The sequence below is a fragment of the Nannospalax galili genome, unplaced genomic scaffold, assembly GCF_000622305.1.
Source record: "Nannospalax galili isolate Female #2095 unplaced genomic scaffold, S.galili_v1.0 scaffold371, whole genome shotgun sequence".
Classification (NCBI taxonomy): Eukaryota; Metazoa; Chordata; class Mammalia; order Rodentia; family Spalacidae; genus Nannospalax; species Nannospalax galili.
The window spans coordinates 6,078,984-6,100,829 of record NW_008331606.1 but is presented as its reverse complement, the minus strand read 5'-3'; the positions used below and the strand labels follow the sequence as shown (position 1 = coordinate 6,100,829).

Below are 21,846 nucleotides of genomic sequence, written 5' to 3'. Positions count from 1 at the left end.
TCCTCAGTTAGGGCTCATTCTATCAAAACCTTGAAACTTCTAAGTGACCAGCACCGAAGGAGACACAGCTCTTTTGAAAGGTATTGATAATTAACAGGTTCATGATATGAGCACCAAACAGATCTGAAAGAGTCAAAATTTCAGGAATACGCAGGAGATAAAAATTGATACCATTTAATTTCCTCTGTTTCTCTTAGTGTCCATTCATTAGCGTTCACTAGGTTTTTTAAAAAATATTTTATTTTTATTTTATATGTATGGGTGTATTGCCTGCATGTATGTGATTAAAGTGCACCCATGTTGTGCAGTGCCCTGGAGGTCAGAGGAGGGCAACAGATGCCCTGGAACTGGAGTTAAGGACAGTGGTTGTTAGTCACCATGTGGGTGCTGGGAATCAAACCCAGATGCTCTGCAAGAGCAGCCAGTGCTCTTAACTACTGAGCTATCTCTCCAGCTCCAGTGGAAGAACTTCTCAGTCTTGGTCCTACCATCTAATGTGTATGACTTCTATTGTTGGGTAATTTACAAAAGTAGATTAGCTGAGGGTCAAGTGACAGACAGCATTTGGACTGTTGGGGATATCACAGAGCCAAGAGATAAGTTAAGTGTAGAAAATGCCCATTGTTTTTTTTTTTTTTTTTTTACAACTACTATTTCAAACTTTGCTGGAGTGGTTGGGTTATAAAAAGAAGGAAGTAAAAATGTGATGTATGATTGGCCTTTATGTAAGGAAAGAAATGGAGTAAAAAGTAGAATTGGTGATGTGGTATAACAAAGGTAGAAGAAATTTGGGAGAAAAGGGAAGTGAGGCCTAGAGTCACAGGGCAGTGAGGTAACTGATGCTCACATCCAGACTGAGAAGTTGAAAAAGGAAGGTCAAGAGCCAGCCCCAGAATGACAACAAAGAACTGCAAATCCGAGGTACCTCCACATATGGCTAAAAAAAGAAAGTGGAATCTACAGTAAGTTATCAGCAGTAAGACTAGAGACGATGGGGCTGGTGAGATGGCTCAGTGGGTAAAGGTGCTTGCTGCCAAGCTTGACAGTCCGAATTTGATCCCTGGACCTGCATGGTAGAATGAGGTAACAGACTCCTGAAAGTTGTCCTCTGACTTCCACATGCAGGCAATGGTAAGTGCACCCATGCTCACACACATATCATGAACACACAATAAATAAACAAAAACAACAGAGAGGATTGATCTAAAAACAGAGGGACAGATTCTAAGAAACTCAGTAACACATGGGTGGATACAGAAGCAGACAGCTAGAACTCAGGCCAGGAAAATTTAGTCTGGGACTCATGCTTGAGCAGGCAACACATTTGGGTAACAATGTCCCTGAGAGAAGTGAGGAGCTTGGAGTGTCAGTGAATAAAGGGTTTGCATGTGGATATGCAGGAGACAGTAACATTAGACTTTTGTGACAGCTCAGATAGGATACTGCAGAGACCATAACCCTAATGCTATGCTTTGAAGCAGTGTCCCCCAGAGCTTCACATGTTAAAGCTTGTTCCCCGGTTGGTGCTTTTAGGAGGCTGTGGAACCTCTGGGAGGTGTGGTGTAGTGGGAGGCTCTAAATCATTGGAGCGTGTCATTATAGGTGACTGTGGGATGCTGGTCTCTTCTTTATTGTTTCCTGGATGAAAGGAGCAATTTCACTCTGCTGTGGGCCCCTATCATGTGGTCCTGCCCCATTAGAGACCTTCTCTTGGACTGGAACTTCTTTTTGTTTGTTTATTTATTTATTTAATTTGTTTTTACAAAAACTTTATTGAGAATTTCATACATGTATGTAAGGTGTTTTGATCTAATCCATGCCCACTTCATCCCCTCCAACATTCCCCCCTCTGAAGAGGTAACCCTAAAATCTTTTAAGGATTAGATATAAGCTCCCAAATACTTTTGACATTTTTGGCCTTTGGAACAGTGTGTTGCTAACAGGCCCAAGGACATTTTGACTTATAGCCAAGAAACTGGCTACATCTCTTTGGGGTCTTTTTACCCTAACTGTCTATCCAATTCCTACTTCCTATTCTTATCATGCCATCCTCTGAAGAGGTTACCCAAATTGCCAGTAGGGAATAGGGACGCCGACTGCTCTGGCTTCTTCCATGCTGAACAGGGACACAGGGTGAGGCAATTGGAGTACCCCTTCAGTGGGTCTACCTAAAAGACTCCCAAATTGCATAACTCTTGTCTCTAAGGGAAGAAGAAAGTCCTTGAATCATGAGTAGGAGATGTGAAGGAGAAGTAAAGGCAAGAGTACTTAGCATTACAAGTTCTAGACAGGGAATTAGAAAAGATTCACAACAGGGCAATTTTCAAATGTTCATATGAGAATCCATTGGAGTTTCTTGACAAGGACTTCCAAAGGCATCCCTCTATTGGGTTCTTCCTCATTTTTCTTTTGTCTTCCAAGGCTGGACTAGTTGGCTGGGAAGAGTGGCTGGATACTCAGGTGAGGATCCAGTGACCCTGCTTGGCACTCCTTTAATGAATGAGCACAACCGTCAGCAAGCCCAATTGTGACTATGTTTAGCAATCAGGCTCAGCCGAAGTCGTGATGATGGTAGTTATTTCATGCAGAAGGCATTGCTATATAGCATCATCTTATTAAAAGGACCTGGAATGTAAAAGGATTTGGTGCTAGGAGCCACATATGAGGGAGAACATATGTCGTTTATTTTTCTGAGTCTGTGTTACTTCACTTAGAATAACAGTTTCTAGTTCCATCTATTTACCTGCAAATTTCATGATTTCATCTTTCTTTATTGCGGAGTATAATTCCATCATATAAATGAGCCACATTTTCATTATCCACTCATCAACTGAGGGACACTTAGGTTGCTTCCATCTTAGTTATTGTGAAAAGAGCAGCAACAAACATGGATGTACAAGTGTCTCTGCAATAGGATGAGTTCTTTGGGTATACGCCAAGGAGTGGTATAACCAGGTCATATGGTAACTTCATTTTTAGTTTTTTAAGAATTCAGTGTGGACTGGAACTTCTAAACCCAAGAACCCAAATAACCCCTTTCTCTTTGTGTGTGTGGTATATGCATGTGTACATGTTCATGTGTGTACACGAGTCTATGTGCATGTGTGAGCATATACATGAAGCCAGAGGTCGATGTTGTGTGTCTTCTGCTATCACTCTCCACTTTCTTTTTTTGAGACAGGTTCTGTCCCTTGCACCGGAACCTCACGATTCAGCTAGACCATCTGGCCAGCGAGCCTCCCCTCCCTGAGATTTTCCTGTCTTGCCTCCCTGGGCTGAGATTAGAGGCATACACCAACATTCCCGATTTTTACATGGGTGTTGGGGACTCAAACTCAGGTCCTCATGCTTATACAACAAGCATTTTATTGGCTGATTCATTCTCTCTCTCTCTCTCTCTCTCTCTCTCTCTCTCTCTCTCTCTCCTTCCTTCCTTCCTTTCGTGTGTGCGCGTGTGTGCTGCATGTGTGTGGAGGTAGGGGTCCACTCACCCATGAATGTGTGTGTGTGTGTTGACTATAGTGCTTGATGTCTGCAGGCTCTCTTCTACCACTTTCCACCTTATTTGAGATAGGGTCTCTCAATGAGCCCAGAGCTCTGTATTTTGGCTAAACTGGCCAGCAAGCCCTAGGGAGATCCTCTCACCTCTGTTCCCCAGCACTAGGATTACAGGTGTGCAGTGCTATGCCTAGCTTTTATGTGGGTGCTGGGGATCCAAATCCAGGTTCTTATGTTTGCACAGCACGCACTTTAACCACTTAACTATCTCCCCAGCCCCCCTTTTGGAGATAGAAGGTCATGTAGCCCAGGCTGGCCTCCAACTCACTATGTAGCTGAGGATGACCTTGAACTTCTTTTGCCTCTACCTACCAAATGCTAAGATTATAGGTATGCATCATCATGCCCAGCACTCTTTTCTCTTTTTAAGTTCATTATCTTAAGTAGTTGCTTACAGTGACAGAAGGCTGAATAACACAACCAGGAACACCTAGGTTAGGGGTAAGGACCTAAGTCAGAAAAGAAATGTTCTTAAGGAGGTGAAAATTAAAGTAAGGGAGTTACTAGGGAAGAATCAAATAAATGAATAAAGATGTAAGCATTTCAGGTTTTGTGTTGCTCTTTCTAGGAAGTGGCCTATGAGCTGCTGGTTGCATTTCTGTTCATGGAATGGAATGACCCCAGTTACTGGAGTGTCCCAAAGGAGAAAGGAAATCTATCAAGTCTTTTATTCTAAGTAACATGCTTCTCAGTTTCGCTTTTTTTTTTTTTTTGGAGGCAGGATCTCTTTGTAGCCCCAGCTGGCCTGAAGTCCCTATGTAGACCACGCTGGCCTCAATCTCAGGGTTCATGCACCACCATGCTCAGAACAACATGCTTTTTTTTAGCAATATGCTTTTTATTTAAAAAAAATTTTGAGGTGAACTGCTGTCACCATTACAGTTATTTATTTACTTACTTTGAGACATAGTCTAATGCAGCCTAGGCTGACCTGGAACTTCTGTTGGACTTCTGATCCTCCTGCATCCATCTCCTGAATTCTGGGATTATAGGCATGCACCAATATCCCTGGTCTATGCAGTGCTGGGGATGGGACCCAGGGCTTTGTGTACACTAGGTAAGTACTCTACCAACTGAGCTACATCACTAGCCCTAAGCAACATATTTTTTTGAGATTTTTTTATTTATGTTTATATTGTGTAGGGATGGTGTGTGTGTGTGTGCGCACGCACGCGCACGCACGCCCATGTAGACCAGAGGAGGGTGTTAGATCCCCTGGAGTTGGAGTTAAGGGCAATCGTGAGCCAACCAATGTGGGTGCTGGGAATTGGAACTCAGGTCCTTTGGAAATCTGATGCCTTGGGAGATGGCTCACTGGTAAAGCACTTGCTATGCAAGCATAAGGACCTGAGTTCGAATCCAAGGAACCCAAAAAATCCAGGTCTGGGAACACATGCCTGTAGTCCCAGTGCTCCTATGGAGAGAGGAAGTAGAGACAGGAGAATCTCCAAAACGTGAACATAGCTGGCCTGGGTGTGCAGCAGTAAATAAAGAGACCCTGCCTCAAGCAAGGTGAGGACTAATCCCTCAGGTCATCCCCTGACCTCCACATGCATGTCAGGGCAAGCATATGCTTGCACTAACAAATATGTACGTGTGTACACACAGGCACACACAGACACAGACACATACACAGAAAGAATTTCAACTCTCTGATCTGTAACTTTCAAAAAAAAGCCACTTATCTTTAGTGCTTGCTCTGTAACCAAGAATGAGACCAGGTTCCAAAGTTATTTCTTGCTGGTGATATTAAATCAATACTAAATATAGAACATAAGCCTATTGGGCTTAAGGATTAGGCACATTTGAAAATAAGCCTTTGTGTAAAATTGTCCAGCTCACCTATAAAAGGAAAATAACTGCAGTCCCATGAACTACTGCAGTCCTAATTACAAAAGGCCCTCTCATGAAGTCACTCTAATTAAAGGCTTGATTATTTAAACTTAGTTTTATAATGTTATACATCTGACAAATCTTTTAAAATGTGCTTTACTAATGCTATAATACCAACTAGCATAAAATGTGATTTTGAGAATTATAAAAGCTTTATGTGATGATTCACCCTTGACTAATTTATTTTATCTTGTTATTTTTTGCAACAGGGTCTTGCTATGTAGCCCTGGCTGGCCTGGAACTTGCTATTGTAAACCAGGCTTGCCTTGAACTCAAAGAGATCCACCTACCTCTGCCTCTGAGTGCTGGGATTAAAGGCGTGTGCCACCATGCCCGGCACCCGTTTTATTTTTATTTTTTTAAAAATACTATTTATGTGTATGACTTGTATTGCCTACATGTATGTAAGTGCACCTGTGTCGTGCAACGTTCACAGATGTCAGGAAAGGGTGTCAGATTCCCCTGGAACTGGAGTTATGGATAGTTGTTAGCTGCCATGTGGGTGCCGGGAATTGAATCCAGGTCCTCTGCAAGAGCAGCCAGTGCTCTTAACTGCTGAACCATCTCTCCAGCCCCATAATTTTATTATTTAGGTGCTTATATGCTGACTGACCAGCATAATTATCTGTGTTATAATTATTATATTTTTGTCTTTTTGAAGCAGGGTCTCCCTGTAGCCCAAGCTGTCCTGGAACTCACTATGTAGACAAGGCTGGCCTTGAACTCACAGAGATCCTCCTGCCTCTGCCTCCCGGGTGCTGGGACTACAGGTATGCACCACTACGCCTGGCTCTAATATCTTTGTTATATTTCTCCCAATAATATCTTTTCAGACGTGCAGACATTACTAAATTGAAGTTGCTTGAAATCACTAAATGAAAAAATAATTCTTAGTATATGAGTCAAAAGCTCATGTTTTGGCTAGTCTTAGGCTATATTTAGGCAAGGCCAAAACAAACAGTTGAAAAGAAGTTCAAATGATGCTTTCTTGCTTTATAAAACTGGCCAGCTGTTAGACATGGTCATAACTGGGGATAAGAGCCATCACACAACAGATAAAGATTATGGGAGTTCAATATACAGTATAGCCTCAGCAAACAAACCAAACTGTAGCAATATGACCCTGGGTGTGAAGAAACATGTCTGCCTGAAAACACTAGACAGTAATAAGCGATCTGTTACTTTTCAGAAATCAAAAGCACTGCATGACACATGTGTACTTACATATATGCAGGCAATACATTTCATACACAGAAATTAAGAATAAAATATTTTTAAAAATCAAAAGGAAGAGAAATGACTAACCACCATGGTCAGAAACACATATGAAATGAGATGTACTTGGATTTGGGGTGTTGGCCTGGTTTCTCAAATATGATTCATACATCACTCTCACATACAGTCTATCTGAGCTTCACAATAAAATCTAACCCCACAGAATGTTGAAAAAAGTACCATATGATGCTTTTTTCCTCAATAATTTTAACACCTTTTCTTGAGCTAGGGCCTCACATGGTATACCTGGCTGGCCTGGAACTCACTAGGTAGTACAGGCTGGCCTTAAACTGGTGGCAAACCTCCCGTCTCAGCCTTCCAAGCGTGGGATTACAGGAGGGACACAGTTGGCAGCACTCTTATAAAGTGGAGAAGCAGGCACACCTTACAAATAGACTGTTTAAAATTGGCACCAAAGTTTTGAATGGCATTTTTTAAGACCCTACTAGGTAGCCCTGGCTGGCCTGGAATGCATTATGTAGAGCAGGTTGGCCTCGATCTGCCTGCTTGTGCCTCTCAAGTGCTTGGATTAAAGGTATGCACCACCATATCCAGCTGAATGACAGTTCTTATCATACTTCAAATATATGTACTCCTTGACTTTTTGTTTTGTTTGAGAAAGGGTCTCACTGTGTAGACCAAGCTAGCCTTGAACTCAAGAGATTTGCCTGTATTTGTCTCCTGAGTGCTGGGATTAATGGTATACGCTACCATGCCTGGCTGATGTATTCATTTTCAAAAGTACCTTCCAACTAGCAGGCAGTGGACTTGATTTAAGATGTGGGGATCTGAGGCACATATCAGAAGGACCCTGATGGAATGTGACTCTCCATTCCTCCCCATGATAACACCTTTATGTTCAATGAACTGAATCTCATTTGCTTTTGTTTTTAGCCATACTCCTGCAATCCAAATGCTTTTTGAGGTAGGTTGTGTTTGTAGTACAGGGGATTGTATTTAAGGCCAAGAGTATGATGGGTGAGCCTGTACCACTGAATTGCCTCCCCAGCCCTCCTCCTGTATTGGTTTAATGCCAAGTTAACTAAACAGACTAACTAGGTATTTCACCGTGAAGTAGAGAAGACAAAAGGGAAGACAACACTATTGCTATTACCAAGTAAACTTCAACACACACTTTCACACCAAAACCATAACAATTTGAAATTTGTAACTCATTTATTGAATGAATAGTATATTCAAGAATACCAATAAAAGGAAACTAATACTACAAACTACAATTTTGAAAATAAAGCCAATATAACAGGAACAAAATATACATAACATGTGAGGAATGTTTGATTTTTGACCCATGACGCATTCCGTATCTTTACAATTAACTTAAATGTCTGTTTGAACAAAAACTGTGCCTTGGTCTAACTTCAGTGCTTTTTCAAAAAGCAACAACATTCTAGGACACTTTTTTTGCTTTTGCTTTTGCTTTGAGATATTTGAGATTCCCACGATTGTTCAAGTCCATAGATTCTGATTCAATAGCAGATCTACAGAGCCTGTTATTCTGTCAACAGCTTGAGCGGCACATACTTCTGAGCAAGTACTTCTCTGGAGTTCTAAAACTGCTGATCCTTGAAATGAAATTTACTTCACTTGTGGGTTTTTAATAAATTGAGATGAAGGTGAAACTACCCCCCCTCCCCACCCCCAGGAAGAAAGAGCTCTTATTAAAGTATAGAAACTCAAGTCTATCCTTCTACTCTAAACATTTCTTACTAACATTTCTGGTAAGGCAATAAATGCTCCAGAATAATCTTCAATATACGCTTGCAAAGATTACACTGTTTAATAGTAATAATAACAACAAAAAGGAACAAAACAAAGAAAAAAAAAGAAAGAAAAAAAAGACATCAAAACTTCAGGCTAAAATATGCATTAAAGACAGTAATGGCAGTATTTTTGGAAATGATGTAATGTCATATACTTATCAAATAATGTCATGCTTATTAAAACTACAGTTAAGGACTTAAGAGATGTACAGTAAATACACTGCTGAGGTCCATTTATCTAAATATTAATACCACAATGTAATTACTAGCCAGAGGATGAAGATGCTACTTGGGAACATAAGTACTGTACAATTTTTACATTGTAAGGCACTTTTACTCAGCATATGATGAAAACACAGATAAAGAATCAAAACATCGGAAGTTTACAACTAAACATGATTTTTCATGTGACTTCAATTTACATTTCAATTTTAAATGCACGATTATTTAGCCAATCACACCACAGTGAGAAAAACAGGTAGTCAGCCACTTTACTAACCAACCAAAAGGTAAAGTGCTTTTCTGGTTGCTAGTAGCAGAGAAACGGTTGAAGAAATCCACACAAAGTCAAACATTTACTACATAACAAACCCATCAACTGACATCTATAGTATTTGAAGTCCTTTATATAATTATTGACTGGCCATGATTACCCCTGGCACCTTCCATTTTTCCTAAAAAAATTATTACAGTAGTTGTCCAAAAACGAAGGAGCTCTATTTCTCCACGGGTAAGTTCTATGGCACACAATGTAAAAATGACCTAGACACAGTGATTTGAAGATTTAAAAAATAATGTTTTTCAAGCTGTTATAAGGAAATAAAGTACAGATCCTTTGGGAAAGGTCACATAGCTTGGTAAACAAACATTGAGATCTGTCCTTGCACTTCAAGTCATGATGAATTTTGAAAATCAGTCACATATACATCATGGCATATTAAGAGCAAAAAGAGAAGATGTACAGGGCAATCCACTACTAAAGCTAGTTTCCTTCTAAAATAACAATAAAAGATGGTTAAAATAAAGCAAGCATCGAGTCCCTTGATTGAAGTAAATGTGTCAGTACACACTTGACAAACATGATCTTAAGGGACTGGCAGTTAAAAAATTCAGTCGATAAGCACAGTGTAATTTTCCACCTGTTACATTAAAAAAATGCTGTTCTGCCAGCTGCAGAATATTGCAGTACAGTCAAGTTAACATGTTATTTCTTATTTTCAAATCTGATTCATTGTGGTAGGTTTAATAATTCAGAACTCAGAATCCCTACCCTTCATACTGAGGTGCTATGGTAATATTAGGCAGACCACAACTAAAGGTTTTTGGTTTTGCCATAAAGAAATATATAAATGTGCTTCAGCAGGTAAGTGGAAGAAAATACACTAGCTAGGAATGCCAGTGTGGAAATCCTTTCTAAAATGCTGGGTTCTTAGGCTTTCACAAACAATTCCAATGATTAGAAAACAACACCATGCCCTACCAGAAGAAAAGAAGGGCACAAAAGCCTAGTTAATACAAGCAAACCAATGACTGAAAACATTAAATAAAGTTTCTAAAATAGTGGTCACAAAATTAAAAATAAATACTGTTTTATGCAAAGACTGTTTGTTTTTTACTGTTAACACATAAGACCTCCTTATAAACTTTGGGCCAATATGCGATGTGTTCCACACAACAGGGCACTTGAGAGGAACGGGTTTCAGACATGATGTCTAAAGTCCTTAGCGTGTTGGTAACCCCTTTACTCTCAAAGAGGTTTAATCTGCTGTTGTCAAATGTTACTTTAATCTTGATTGGATTCCATCATTTTGCCAGAAGCTCTTTGTATGACATGGAAAAGAGAAGAGGCGGTACTGTCAAGAGAATTTTGGCAGAAGCACTGGAGCTCATAGCTTCTAATCACCAGCTGCTCAGTGAACACAGGAACCAAAGCAGAACCTGAGCACACTTCCTGAAAGACTTTTTAACATGTGCTATCAAAGCCAAGACAAAAATGAGGTTCTCTTCATTTCTAGCCTTCATTGCTTGAACGTGAAAGAAAAAAAATCCATAAATTACTGGCTGTTTGCATTGTAAAGACAAAATTGCTTAGATTTCCCTTGAGCATGGATCCACTAAACAAACTTAAAACACTCTAAACAGCAGAGCTTTGTTCAGTCCAGAAATATCATTTACTTCATTCCAATGCCTGCTTTAACTGCTGACACTATACACAGAGTAAATAGTGTTTCGATTGCTTCCCAGAAACTGCAAACTATGTAATATCAACATGTCAAATTCGGCTGTCTAGTGAAGGCTCAGAAAACAAACAAGATGTTTTTAGGCAGTTCAATAAAGGGTCTAAGAGCTGGGCAGTAAAAAGTTACAAACCCTTTTTGATTTTAGAAAACAGTGAAAAAAGTATAGTAGTTATGGATGTCTTATTCATTCTCAGCTTTCTAACTCTGTCCCATGAACCTGTTTAAAAAATGATAAAAAAATGTAAAATATGATGCTTAAGGTGAATATAATCAATATAACATTATTGAGGATAGAGTACATCTTATCCATTCCACATTTTAACTATATTTACTGATAAAGTAGATAGCTTGTTTTTATGGTTACAAATTAATCAGCTAAAGAAAGAACAAACACAATTTTGCAAGCCTATATAATCCTCAGCATTCCAGTAACATGCTCCTAATTAACCACAATAGGATTAACAAATCTTGCTGCATGTCCCTTCAGATGTTCACAAGTGCACTGTATTCTGACAACAGGTCTCCTAAAATCAACTTCCATACCTAGTTTCCATTAAGCTGCTGCTGACTGAGCTGCTGCTGATCAAGCTCTACTTTTCCCCGGCTTTTACTCTCTCGTTCTTCATCTTCTTCGTCGCGCTCATCATTTCCACTATGATTTTTACAATACAGTCTAAAATAATGAAAGAGAAAAATCTCAAGATCCTTTGTCACTGCCGATGAGAAGATAATTATGTCATCATTAGCAGATGAGGTTGGTGTTCATATAAAATATAGGTTTCCTCATTCACACTTAAAAAATACTCCCAATTAGGTGAAATGCCACAGTGGGTAAAGATGCCTGCTGACAAGCCTGATGATTTAAGTTACGTCCCTGAGACTCACATGATGGAAGGAGACAACTGACTCGTGCAAGCTGTTCTCTGACTTCCACACACATACCATGCCACACATTTGCCCCCACACATACACATGCACAAATAGATAAAATATATGTAATAAAAAATTCTTAGCCAGACATGGAAGCATTTGTCTTTAATCCCAGAGACAGGCAGAGCTCTGTGTGTTCTAAGACAGCCTGGTCTACATAGTGAGACCCTGTTTCAAATTAAATAGTCAAATTTCAGGTAAACAGATGAAATAATTAAATGCTAGAAATTTGTTCCATATACATAATCCACAATCACATTTTAAGAAAGTCTTTTTTAAGAAAAAGATTTATTTCTTGGGGGGCTAGAGAGATGGATCAGCAGTTAAGAGCACTCACCTGATGCTTATGCAGAGAACCTGAGTTTGGTTCCCAGCATTCACATGGTGGCTAACAACCACCTTGTAACTCCACTTCCAGGGGATCCATGCCCTCTTCTAGTTTCTGCAGGCACTGCATGTCATGATACACTTAAACACATTCAGGGAAAACACTTGCACACATAAAAGTAAAAAAAAAAAAAAGATTTGTTTCTTTTATTCATGTGTATATCTCTGTATATATGCTACATGTGTGCAGGTGCCTGCACAGGCCAGAAAAGGGCATTAGATCCCTGGAATCTGGAGTCATAGGCAGTTGTAAGCCTCCATGCATGGGGGCTGGGAACCCAACTCAGATCCTCTGGAAGAGCAGGGAGTGAGTGCTCTTACCACTGAGCCATCTCTCCACCATCAAGCTCAACAGCCTGACTTTGATCTCCAGGACCCACACTCCTGTAAGCTGTCTTCTGACCTCTACACACACACACACACACACACACAAATAAATGAAAAAAGATATATACATTGCTACTCTGCTTGTATTTCATGAAACAGTTTTCCTCAAGCTCTTCCAATGCCTCTGTATCATGAGCTTCCTTGCCGCCGCTAGAGTATCTTCATGAATCTTCTAACAGTTTCCCCATGTTGCATTTGGCTATGTCTCTCTTCAGCTAAATTCTTCCCTACAATTCCTTTGCATCTCAGGACACTGACCTGTTCACATGGGATCAGACCAGACAGCTTGTCAACTGCAACATACTGTGAATTTCTCTAGTATGGTTTTATTTGGTTCTTTCTGGCCCCATTTCATATACACTTGGAGCAAAATCTGAGTTTGCTTAGCTTCAGGTTCAACTTTGGTTTATCAATCAGGACACTTTGCAACTGATCCCGCCTACTTCAGCAAGCATGTCATTTCCAGCTGTCCCACTATCACTGAGGCTAAACTCATACCATGTGGTTGACGTGGCATTTGCCAAGGCAGAATTCGCCAGCATTAATGCTGGTCTTCCTTTAAAACAGCAAGTAGTCACTGGAGTCACCGCTTTGACATTGTGCCTGGGCAACTTAGTAGACCCTGGCTTAAAAATGAAAAAAGAGCTGGGGATATTGCTCAGTGCTTGACTAGCATGAGCAAGGCTCTAGGTTTAATCCTTGGTACTCCAATAAATAAATAACCAAATAAGTAACTAAATAAATAAGTGTAAAAAGAAAACGTGGTATATGCACACAATTGAGCTTTGCTCAGCCATAAAAAATGTGATTATATCAGTGCAAGGAAACAGATGAAAGTGGAGAGCATCCTGTTAAGTAAGATCAGTTTCACAAAGACAAGTTTATGAAACCTGGGGGCAGGGGGAGAACATGACACTTATGAGGGGACTATTAAGAATGGGGATGAGGGGCTGGAGAGATGGCTCAGTGGTTAAGAACACTGGTTGTTCTTGCAGAAGACCCGGGTTCGAATCCCAGCACCCACATGCCAGCTAACGACTGCCTGTAACTCCAGTTCCAGGGGATCCGACAGCCTCTTCTGACCTCCGTGGGCACTGCATGACATGGTGCACTTACCTACATACAGGCAATACACAAATTCACATAAAATAAAAATAATATTTTAAAAGGATGGGGAATGAAAAGGGAAAAGGGGAGGAGATATAATATGATCAAAGTAATATTACACGCACGCTGTAATGAAACCCCTTTATACAGTTAGTATACAGTAACTAGAGAAAATGGTGGACTGAACTGAACCTTGTTTTAGGACAACTGTACACCAGATAGAACAGTGCCCTCTTGTGGTCAGTAGTAAGAAATTATATAGGAATCCATTTGTCATGAGATGACTTAGAAATCAAACATTTGAGAAGCATTCAAGGTAAGAATGCAATTGGGATACTGTAATAACTGAATTCAATCTCTGTGGTTTCTTGTTTATCGTTTATTTTACTATTTTTTCTTTTCTTTTTTTTTTTTAGACAGCATCTCATTATATAACTAAGGCAGGCCTGGAACTCACTGTGTAGTTCAGTCTAGCCTCAAAGCTATGCCATCTTCCTGCCTCAGTCTCTAGCATAGTGGGATTACAGATGAGTACCACCAAACCTAGCTAGAACTTTTCACAGAAGCAATGAAACAATATCCCTTTCTCTTTTAAACCAGAAATGAGTCTTGTGGATACCAGTTACCAGTACTGACAGAGGTGGTTAGGGAAGTGTGCATGTGATTTCCCCAGTGCTGGGATTATAGGCATGTGCCACCATGCCCAGGTTCTCTTGCCCTTTTACTTACAAACAGTCAGGACTCAGAAATGGCTAAGGAAGGAAAGCCATATGTAGGTGTTAGGGGTACCACTTCATTCAGAAACATCTTGCATTTTCATTGATTTGTCTCTCTCTGTAAGATATTTGCATGTAGACACTCATTTGGATTCAATAATCTATCTGCAACCTACATTGTAGGGAGATTTAAGAAGTCCATTTCTCCCATCACTCTGGAGGCAGAGGCATATGAATCTCTGTGAAATGGAGGCCAGCCTGGTCGACATAGTGAGTTCCAGGCCACCTGAGGCTACAAGGACACCCCATCTCAAAAAGAAAAAAGTCTAAGCTGGGTAGGTGGCATGTGCCTTTAGTCCCAGGATTCAGGAGGTACAGGCAGGTGGATCTATGTGAGATTGAGGCCAACCTGGTCTACATAGCAAGTACCAGACCTGTTGAGGCTACGGGGAGACCCTGTCTCAAAAAAGACACACACACACACACACACACACACACACATACATACACAGAGTCTCGCTCAAGGCAAGTGTGCTAGCACACACCTCCGGTACTCAGAGGCAGAAGCATGTGGACCTCTGTGAGACTGTAGCCTGGTCTACACATAAGTTCCAGGCAAGCTGGGGCTACACGGAGACCGTGTCTCAAAAAAAAAAAAAAGTCAATTTCATTGTGAAAAGTACAAATAAATTATCATGGATCTAAGTCCAACTATTTTTATTTGTTTAGGGATGGCCACTGAAATAAGATTTTCTTTTCTTTTTTTTCCTTTGAGATAACATGTTCTCATGTAGCTTAAGCTGACCCTGAACTTGATCTTTCTGCCTCCATGTCCCAAGTTCTACACACCTGGTTTTACACCATGCTAGTGATCAAACTCAGAGCTTCATGCGTGCTCGGCTCCATCCCCAGCCCTCAAACATTTTTCTGACATCTAAAAAGTAAAATCATCTAAATGGCTAAAACAGGAGCCAATAAAACTGATACACCTATTCAACAGAATCCCATGCAACCACTAAAAGAGATGTAGCATTGTTAAGTGTCACCGAAAATGTGTCTCAGATATAACAAGTAGAAAACAGAGTCTAACAAACTGCCTCTCACATCTGACTTCTTTCCTGTCTGCCTTTTATTTTGTTTAAGCTATTTTTCCCTGTTACATGAGAAAAAACCAAACCATTACAAATGGAAAATTATGCTGTGATTACTATTTAGATAAAATTGTTAACATTTTTGGATTTGATTGAGATTGTATTTCTAGGTTTGGCCAGAAAAGGTATCTTTCAATGCTGATTCATTCTACTGAGGACCATACTATATTTCAGCATTCACCTAAGTGATTTGTAAAATGCAATTGTTTTTAAAGTTGGAACAAGTTCACTTCTAGTGCGGGGTGCAGGGAAAGGGGATACTAAACATTTCTTTCTTTTTAAAAATTTTTGGTCTTTTTGAGACAGGGTCTCCCTGTAGCCCCAGCTGTCCTGGAACTCGCTATGTAGACCAGGCTGGCCTTGAACTCAGAGCTCCATCTGCCTCTGCCTCCCAAGTGCTGGGAGCAAAGACCTGTGCAGCCACATCCGGTTCCTTTACATTTCTAACCAGTTATTACTGGAATTACCTTGTAAAAGTCATCTCATACTTTGCAACCCTACTGTGCTTTTATTAATTTTAGTAAGTTCCAACTTGATTCCTGTGTTTACTTTGCAGACAATGATAGCAATAACAAGCACTAATCATTCGATTTATTCCACACTTTTCTTCTTTCTGTGGTGCTGGGACAGGAACTCCAGCCCTCTTGAATGTTCTGGATAGGCACTCCATGGAGCTACACCACAGCCCTTCTTTCTTTTCTTGATGCAGAAGCTTACCCGTAACTTCAAAGCATGCAAAAGGCAAGGTTGGTAGCTGGCACCCTCGTCTTGTTCTTAATCTCAATGAAAGTGATTCAGTCTAATAGCTTTGTTTGGGAGGAACATGAGAATCACCTGAAGAGTCATCAAACTATGTGGTTTGTCCCTCAATCCAGACCTACTGAATTGAAATCTCTGTGGTTGGGCATATGAATGGACATTTTCAAAGAAGACCCAGTCGAACCCCGTTGATTCTGAGGCTCAACCCTGAATCAGGACCATTGCTCTTTTTCTTCAGCACTTTATAAACTGTTCGTTTCTTCTGGGCACCTTATTAAGATTTCTAGCTGATGAAATGTTCCCTTGATATGCTACTCTTAAGTTTCAGAAACTGACACTGAATGTTATCAACTGGATTTTCATATCCACCGTGAAGGTGAGGATTATGATTGTTCTTTATTAATTTACAAAAGATCACATGAACACATATTTCCTGATTTTAAACATCAAACTGCAGAGCTGGGTCTGATACACACACACACACACACACACACACACACACACACACACGCGCGATCTATTTAGCTAGCTATAAATCTATCAACGATTGATCGATCAATAGATAAAAAATGAGACAAGACTACAGTTTGTTATTCTTTAATGGTTTGGTACCACTGTTAAGCATGTGTTACAGAATGAGATAAGGAGTCTCCCAATTTTCACTTTTATTTTTTTGGGGATAGGGTCTCATTATGTAGCCCTGGCTGGCCTGGAACTCGCTATGTAGACCAGGCTGGCCTATAACTCAGAGATTTGTCTCTGCCTCCCAAGTGCTGGGATTAAAGGCATGTACCACTACACCTGGCCAAAGTCTTCCATTTTTACTGTTAGACCTCTCCATGTAACACTGGAATTGAACACTGTTCCTTAAACATGTGACAGAACTCCCTTGAAAAAGTTCTGCCAATATTATTCAACAAAATTTGGTTAATTATATAATACAGCATTAACACTATGCAGACACCCAAATGGCTTGATGGCTGCGTGCATAACTGCTTTTTCTACAGAATACGAAATTCTAAAGCTCCTATTTTACTGCCTGTGAAAGTGCTTCACAACTTTCAAAGGCAAATCAAACATTCAGAGATTCCTACCAATTTATTTTCCATTTGATTAAATGAACAGAGCCATTATAACTACACATTACACCACTAGCCCAAGGAAGCACAGGAAAGTGGAAAACCCATTACAAAGAGAGTGATGCGCAATCCCAAATCTCAGAATCCATTCTTTCCCTCCCTCTCGCCTGAAGACTGAACCCAGAACTTTACACAGAACTTAATGCATGCCAAGCACTTTACAACTGAGCCACATCATTAGCCCCTCAAATCCTATTCTTTCTCTCCCTCTCCCTCTTTTTTGGAGACAAAGTCTCACTACATAGCCCTGACTTGTCTCAGACTCACTAGGTAGACCAAGCTGACCTCAACCCACAGAAATCAGCCTGCCTGTACTTCTCCAGTGCTGGGGTAAAAGGTGTGTACCACCACGCCTGGCCTTAAAATCCTACTCTGTTATCATCTTGCCAAGGCACTCTTCTGGCTTCTATCTCCACTAGCATATCTTGTTCTAAATGACTAACAGTTCTCACCTGGATCATCAGCAACAGCCTGTTCATTCATCTCATCTCCCTTTGGCTTCTGTTGCACCTGAGGTTCTCGTGTGTGCTGTTCTATCTAGAACACCTGTGTCATGTTCACCTTTGCCCTTCACATCTCCACTCAAGCAGTTTTTTCACAAAATTCTTACACACTTCTTATCACTGGATTAGCTCTTCCATGTACACTGTCATAGCTCTTCATAACTACTTCCATATGCTTACATATTTTGTAACCGAGCACTGACTCATCGGTCATTTATTTAATAGGTCTCTCTCAACAGACTGTAAGCTTCACCAGTTTTATGTCTGTTTTGATCATTAGTGTAGGCCCAGCTCCTAGAACATTGCCTACCAGAGTAAGTAGATGAATGAATGCTAAACCAGGGGCATGTGGTCAGAGAAAAATGCTAACTGCAGTTCTCGTTTCTTGATGGCTGCATGCATAACTGCTTTTTCCACAGAATACTAAACTCTACACAATATCCTTAATATTCTAAAATTACTCCAAACATCAAATAATAGAGATTAAGAAAACTAGTTTAAGAGCAGCTGCTGACATGTTAAGGAAAACAGACAATTGTTTTCTTACTTGTAAATTCCTCGTGACATGTTTTCAATGTATTTTGCTTTGTCTTGTACTCCACAGTGGTAATGGTAGGTTTTAACACAGGCTTTTATCTCACATCCAATAGTAGCACCAGGCTGACTGCAAAGTGTACATTTCTGTTAAAACAAAGAAAAATCATAAGCAGCATTTCAAAAGTTTAGGCAATCTTATTCATTCTATTTTAGGCATATCTCAGCCAAACATTTCAGTTTCCACAGAAAACAGCAGCCAAGGTGCTGGAGAGAGGACTCAGACTGAAAGTGCTTGCTGCTCCTGCAAAGGACCAGTGTTCAGCTCCCAGTCAGTACCCTACCCATACTGGGCAGTTTATACCTGCCTGTAACTCAGCTCCAAGGTATTTGATACCCACTCCTGGACTCTGCAGGCACCTGCACTCATGGCCTATGTGTGCACACAGAAATAAAAATAACTCTTTTAAAGAAACCCAGCCATTTTCTACTGAAAAAAAAGTATATCAACAAACCAAACTTATTATATATATAGCACAGAATTAAAGCTATATCATATAAACTCTGACGTCTAAATACAAACGACAGCCCTTATTTTTGCCACACATAAAGACTAATATTGTGTATTTTAGTGGTTTGATTCCTTTTCCTTCCTGAAATCAGGTCCATTCCTATTATGATTTGGAAAAAGAAAAACAGGAATGCAATTGTTTCACTAAAGAAATCACTACAAAGTTCATGGAGTTTGAAATCTTTCCAAAACTTCCCAATTTGACCTAGTTCAGCTTTGCCTAAAGAACGCTCTGCAATTAAAAGGTGCCTATTAGAAAAGGTTTCATAGTCTAGTAAGTTTGCAAAACAGGAGATTAGGCAGATTGCTTTATTATAAAATGTCTTCTAGCTATTTCACCAAGAAGGGGGTGGTGGTGTAAACAGTCTCATATTTACTGAACTCCAGATGTGCTTTTATTTTTAGGGTGATGGCGGAGTATCAAGATGGACTAATTTCTGATAGCACACACACAGGGGAGACCCTAGGTTAGCATTTACCCTAACCTTTAACATAGCTATACAATAAGTTGATCAAAGGAATTGAATTTTTGTCACATTTCCTTATTTGGACTTTTGTTACAATACAACATTGCATATTTTTTAGTACTGTAAGTTCTGATTTTCAACTGGCCTGAATCAAATTATTTTCACACTTTAAAATAGGAAGTTCCACAAAGAAGGGTCATTTCTATGGAGTCAGACAAGGACCATCAACACTGAAGCTATGACCTGAAAGAACAAGGGGAGAACTTCACAAAAGCAGGATCAAAATAACCACTAATTTCCAAGGACCAGCCATTATGTATCTGATATGGTAAAATATGGATGATATAGTCCTTCCTTTGAAATGTTATTAGGGCTCCAAGAGTGGAAACAGAATCTACTCAAACCCTTCTACTTTATATGCTTTTTAAAAAAGATTTTTAATTATATGTTTATGTGTGAGTCTGTATGTGGGGGTGTGCCCATGTGAGTGCAAGGGCAAGTGTCTGAGGAGTCAAGAAGAAAGCATTGGATCCCCTGGAGCTGGAGTTACAGGTGGTTGTGAACCACCAGACACAGGTGCTGGGACCCTCCTTAACAACAGTACATACTCCTAACTACTAAGCCATCTCTCCAGCTCCTATAATTCCCACCTTAAACAGAAAGACAGAGGACAGGGAGACAAGTTAAGTGGTATCATGAAAAACCAAAAATGTAAGACATTTTATAGGACAATTAATTTATGTTCTTCAACAAGTCAATAGCATACAAAGGGGGGGGAGGGGGGGAGAGAGAGAGAGAGAAAGAGGTAGGGGGACTGGCCTGTAACACAAGGTCCTCTTTTGGAACCCAATTCACATAAATAAATATTATAGAGATAGTTCTGACAGTTTGGTAAACAGGAATATGAAGTGCATTCTACCCGACATTGAGGTATTTGCTATTAATTTGTAGTCTAATGAGTTGCTAATTAAGAAAATATCCAATTAAGGTATTTGTATTGGCTGGGCCTGATGGCACACACCTGTTACCCCAACTATTTGGGATGCTGAGGCAAAGGATTGCGAGCCTGAGGCCAGCCTGGGAAACACAGCAAGATCACCTATCAGAATACGTAAGTAAACAAAACTTATTTAAACTGAGCACACTGGGGAGCTGGAGAGGTGGCTCAGCAGTTAAGAGCACTGACTGCTCTTGCAGAGGATCCAGGTTCAATTCCCAGCACCCACGTGTCAGCTAACAATCGGCTGTAACCCTAGTTCCAGGGGATCTGACACCCTCTTCTGACCTCTGCAGGCACTGCATGGGTGCACTTATACACATGTAGGCAATGCACTCATACACATAAAATAAAAATAATAAAACATTAAACTGAGCACACTGGTCCACACCTGTAGTCCCACCACTTAAGAGACAGAGGCAGGGGGACTCCTTGAACCTTAGAGTCCAGAATTCAAGACAGACCTAGGAAATATAATGTAACCTTGGGGGTGGTAGGTTATACATAACTATATAACAATAAAATGTTATAGTCTGAGTTCTGCTTTAAAAGAGTTTACATGGGATGGAAAGATATAGTTCAGTGGGTGAGAGAACTTCCTATGCAAGCACAAGGGTGTGAGTTCAGATCTCAGTACTCATATAAAAAGCCAGACATGGCTGTGCACATATACGTGGAACACCAGAGGTATAGGGAACAGAGACGGGGATCATTGGGACTTGCTAGCCACCAGCCTAGCTCCAGGATCAGAGAAAAACCCTGTCTCATAGGAATAAGACAAGAGAGTGATAGAGCAGGCCACCTTACTCTGGCTTCCAAATGCATGCACACAGGCATGTGCATACACCATATATACAAACAAATAATTGGAAGTAAAAGATTTCAAGCACAGATTAAATGTGTGCCACAAATTCTTGACAAGTGATGAATCAAGGTGAAGGACAAGTGTGTGTGTGGTGTGTTTCTACCCTGTTCTAAATTCTTTACAACAAATATTGAAAAATTAAGTCACTTCTAGGGATAATTGTTACCTCAAATAAATGTTTGAATTCCACTGACTTTCCATAGTCCTAAACTTTTAAAAGACTACGTGATCAATGAAATTGCATTTCTCAAAGCTACTGACCACTAATCAACGTTTAAAAACTTGAGACTGAAGTACATTTTAGAAAGGAAACTCTAAAGCTACGATAAACATTTTAAGAGACCTAACTATGTGTACTTTAAACAAAAGGCCCTACAAAGTTTTCCTTTTATTAAAATAAAGAATAATTAACAACTTCTCAATGCTAGATTAGGCTTACAGAAGTTAGGCTTTAAGCAAGTTTATCCTATGTAACATCTGAACATTAACAGTCATTCACATACGCATACATTTCATTAAGGCTTTCAAAGACCTAAAATGTCAGCCCTTCTTCATAGAATTCCCTTTGGAGTAAGTCTCAGAATCT

The 21,846-nt window shown here is 40.1% G+C and overlaps 1 protein-coding gene across 6 annotated transcripts in view; it reads right to left on the bottom strand.

Annotated features, from left to right (window-relative positions):
• Positions 1–8,040: 8,040 nt before the first annotated feature.
• Phf6 (PHD finger protein 6) overlaps positions 8,041–21,846 on the bottom strand; it is a 58,829-nt gene continuing 45,023 nt past the window's right edge. For 4 of the 6 annotated variants that reach the window (XM_008826758.2, XM_008826754.3, XM_029560453.1 and 1 more), the window contains 3 exons: positions 18,374–18,507; positions 11,291–11,420; positions 8,041–10,964 (listed from right to left, as the gene is read on the bottom strand). In XM_008826758.2, coding sequence (XP_008824980.1) covers positions 11,291–11,420; positions 18,374–18,507 — 264 coding nt within the window. In that variant the 3' untranslated portion in view covers positions 8,041–10,964. The remainder of the gene's footprint in view (positions 10,965–11,290; positions 11,421–18,373; positions 18,508–21,846) is intronic. The other 2 variants (XM_008826756.3, XM_008826757.3) reach the window with 2 other exon arrangements.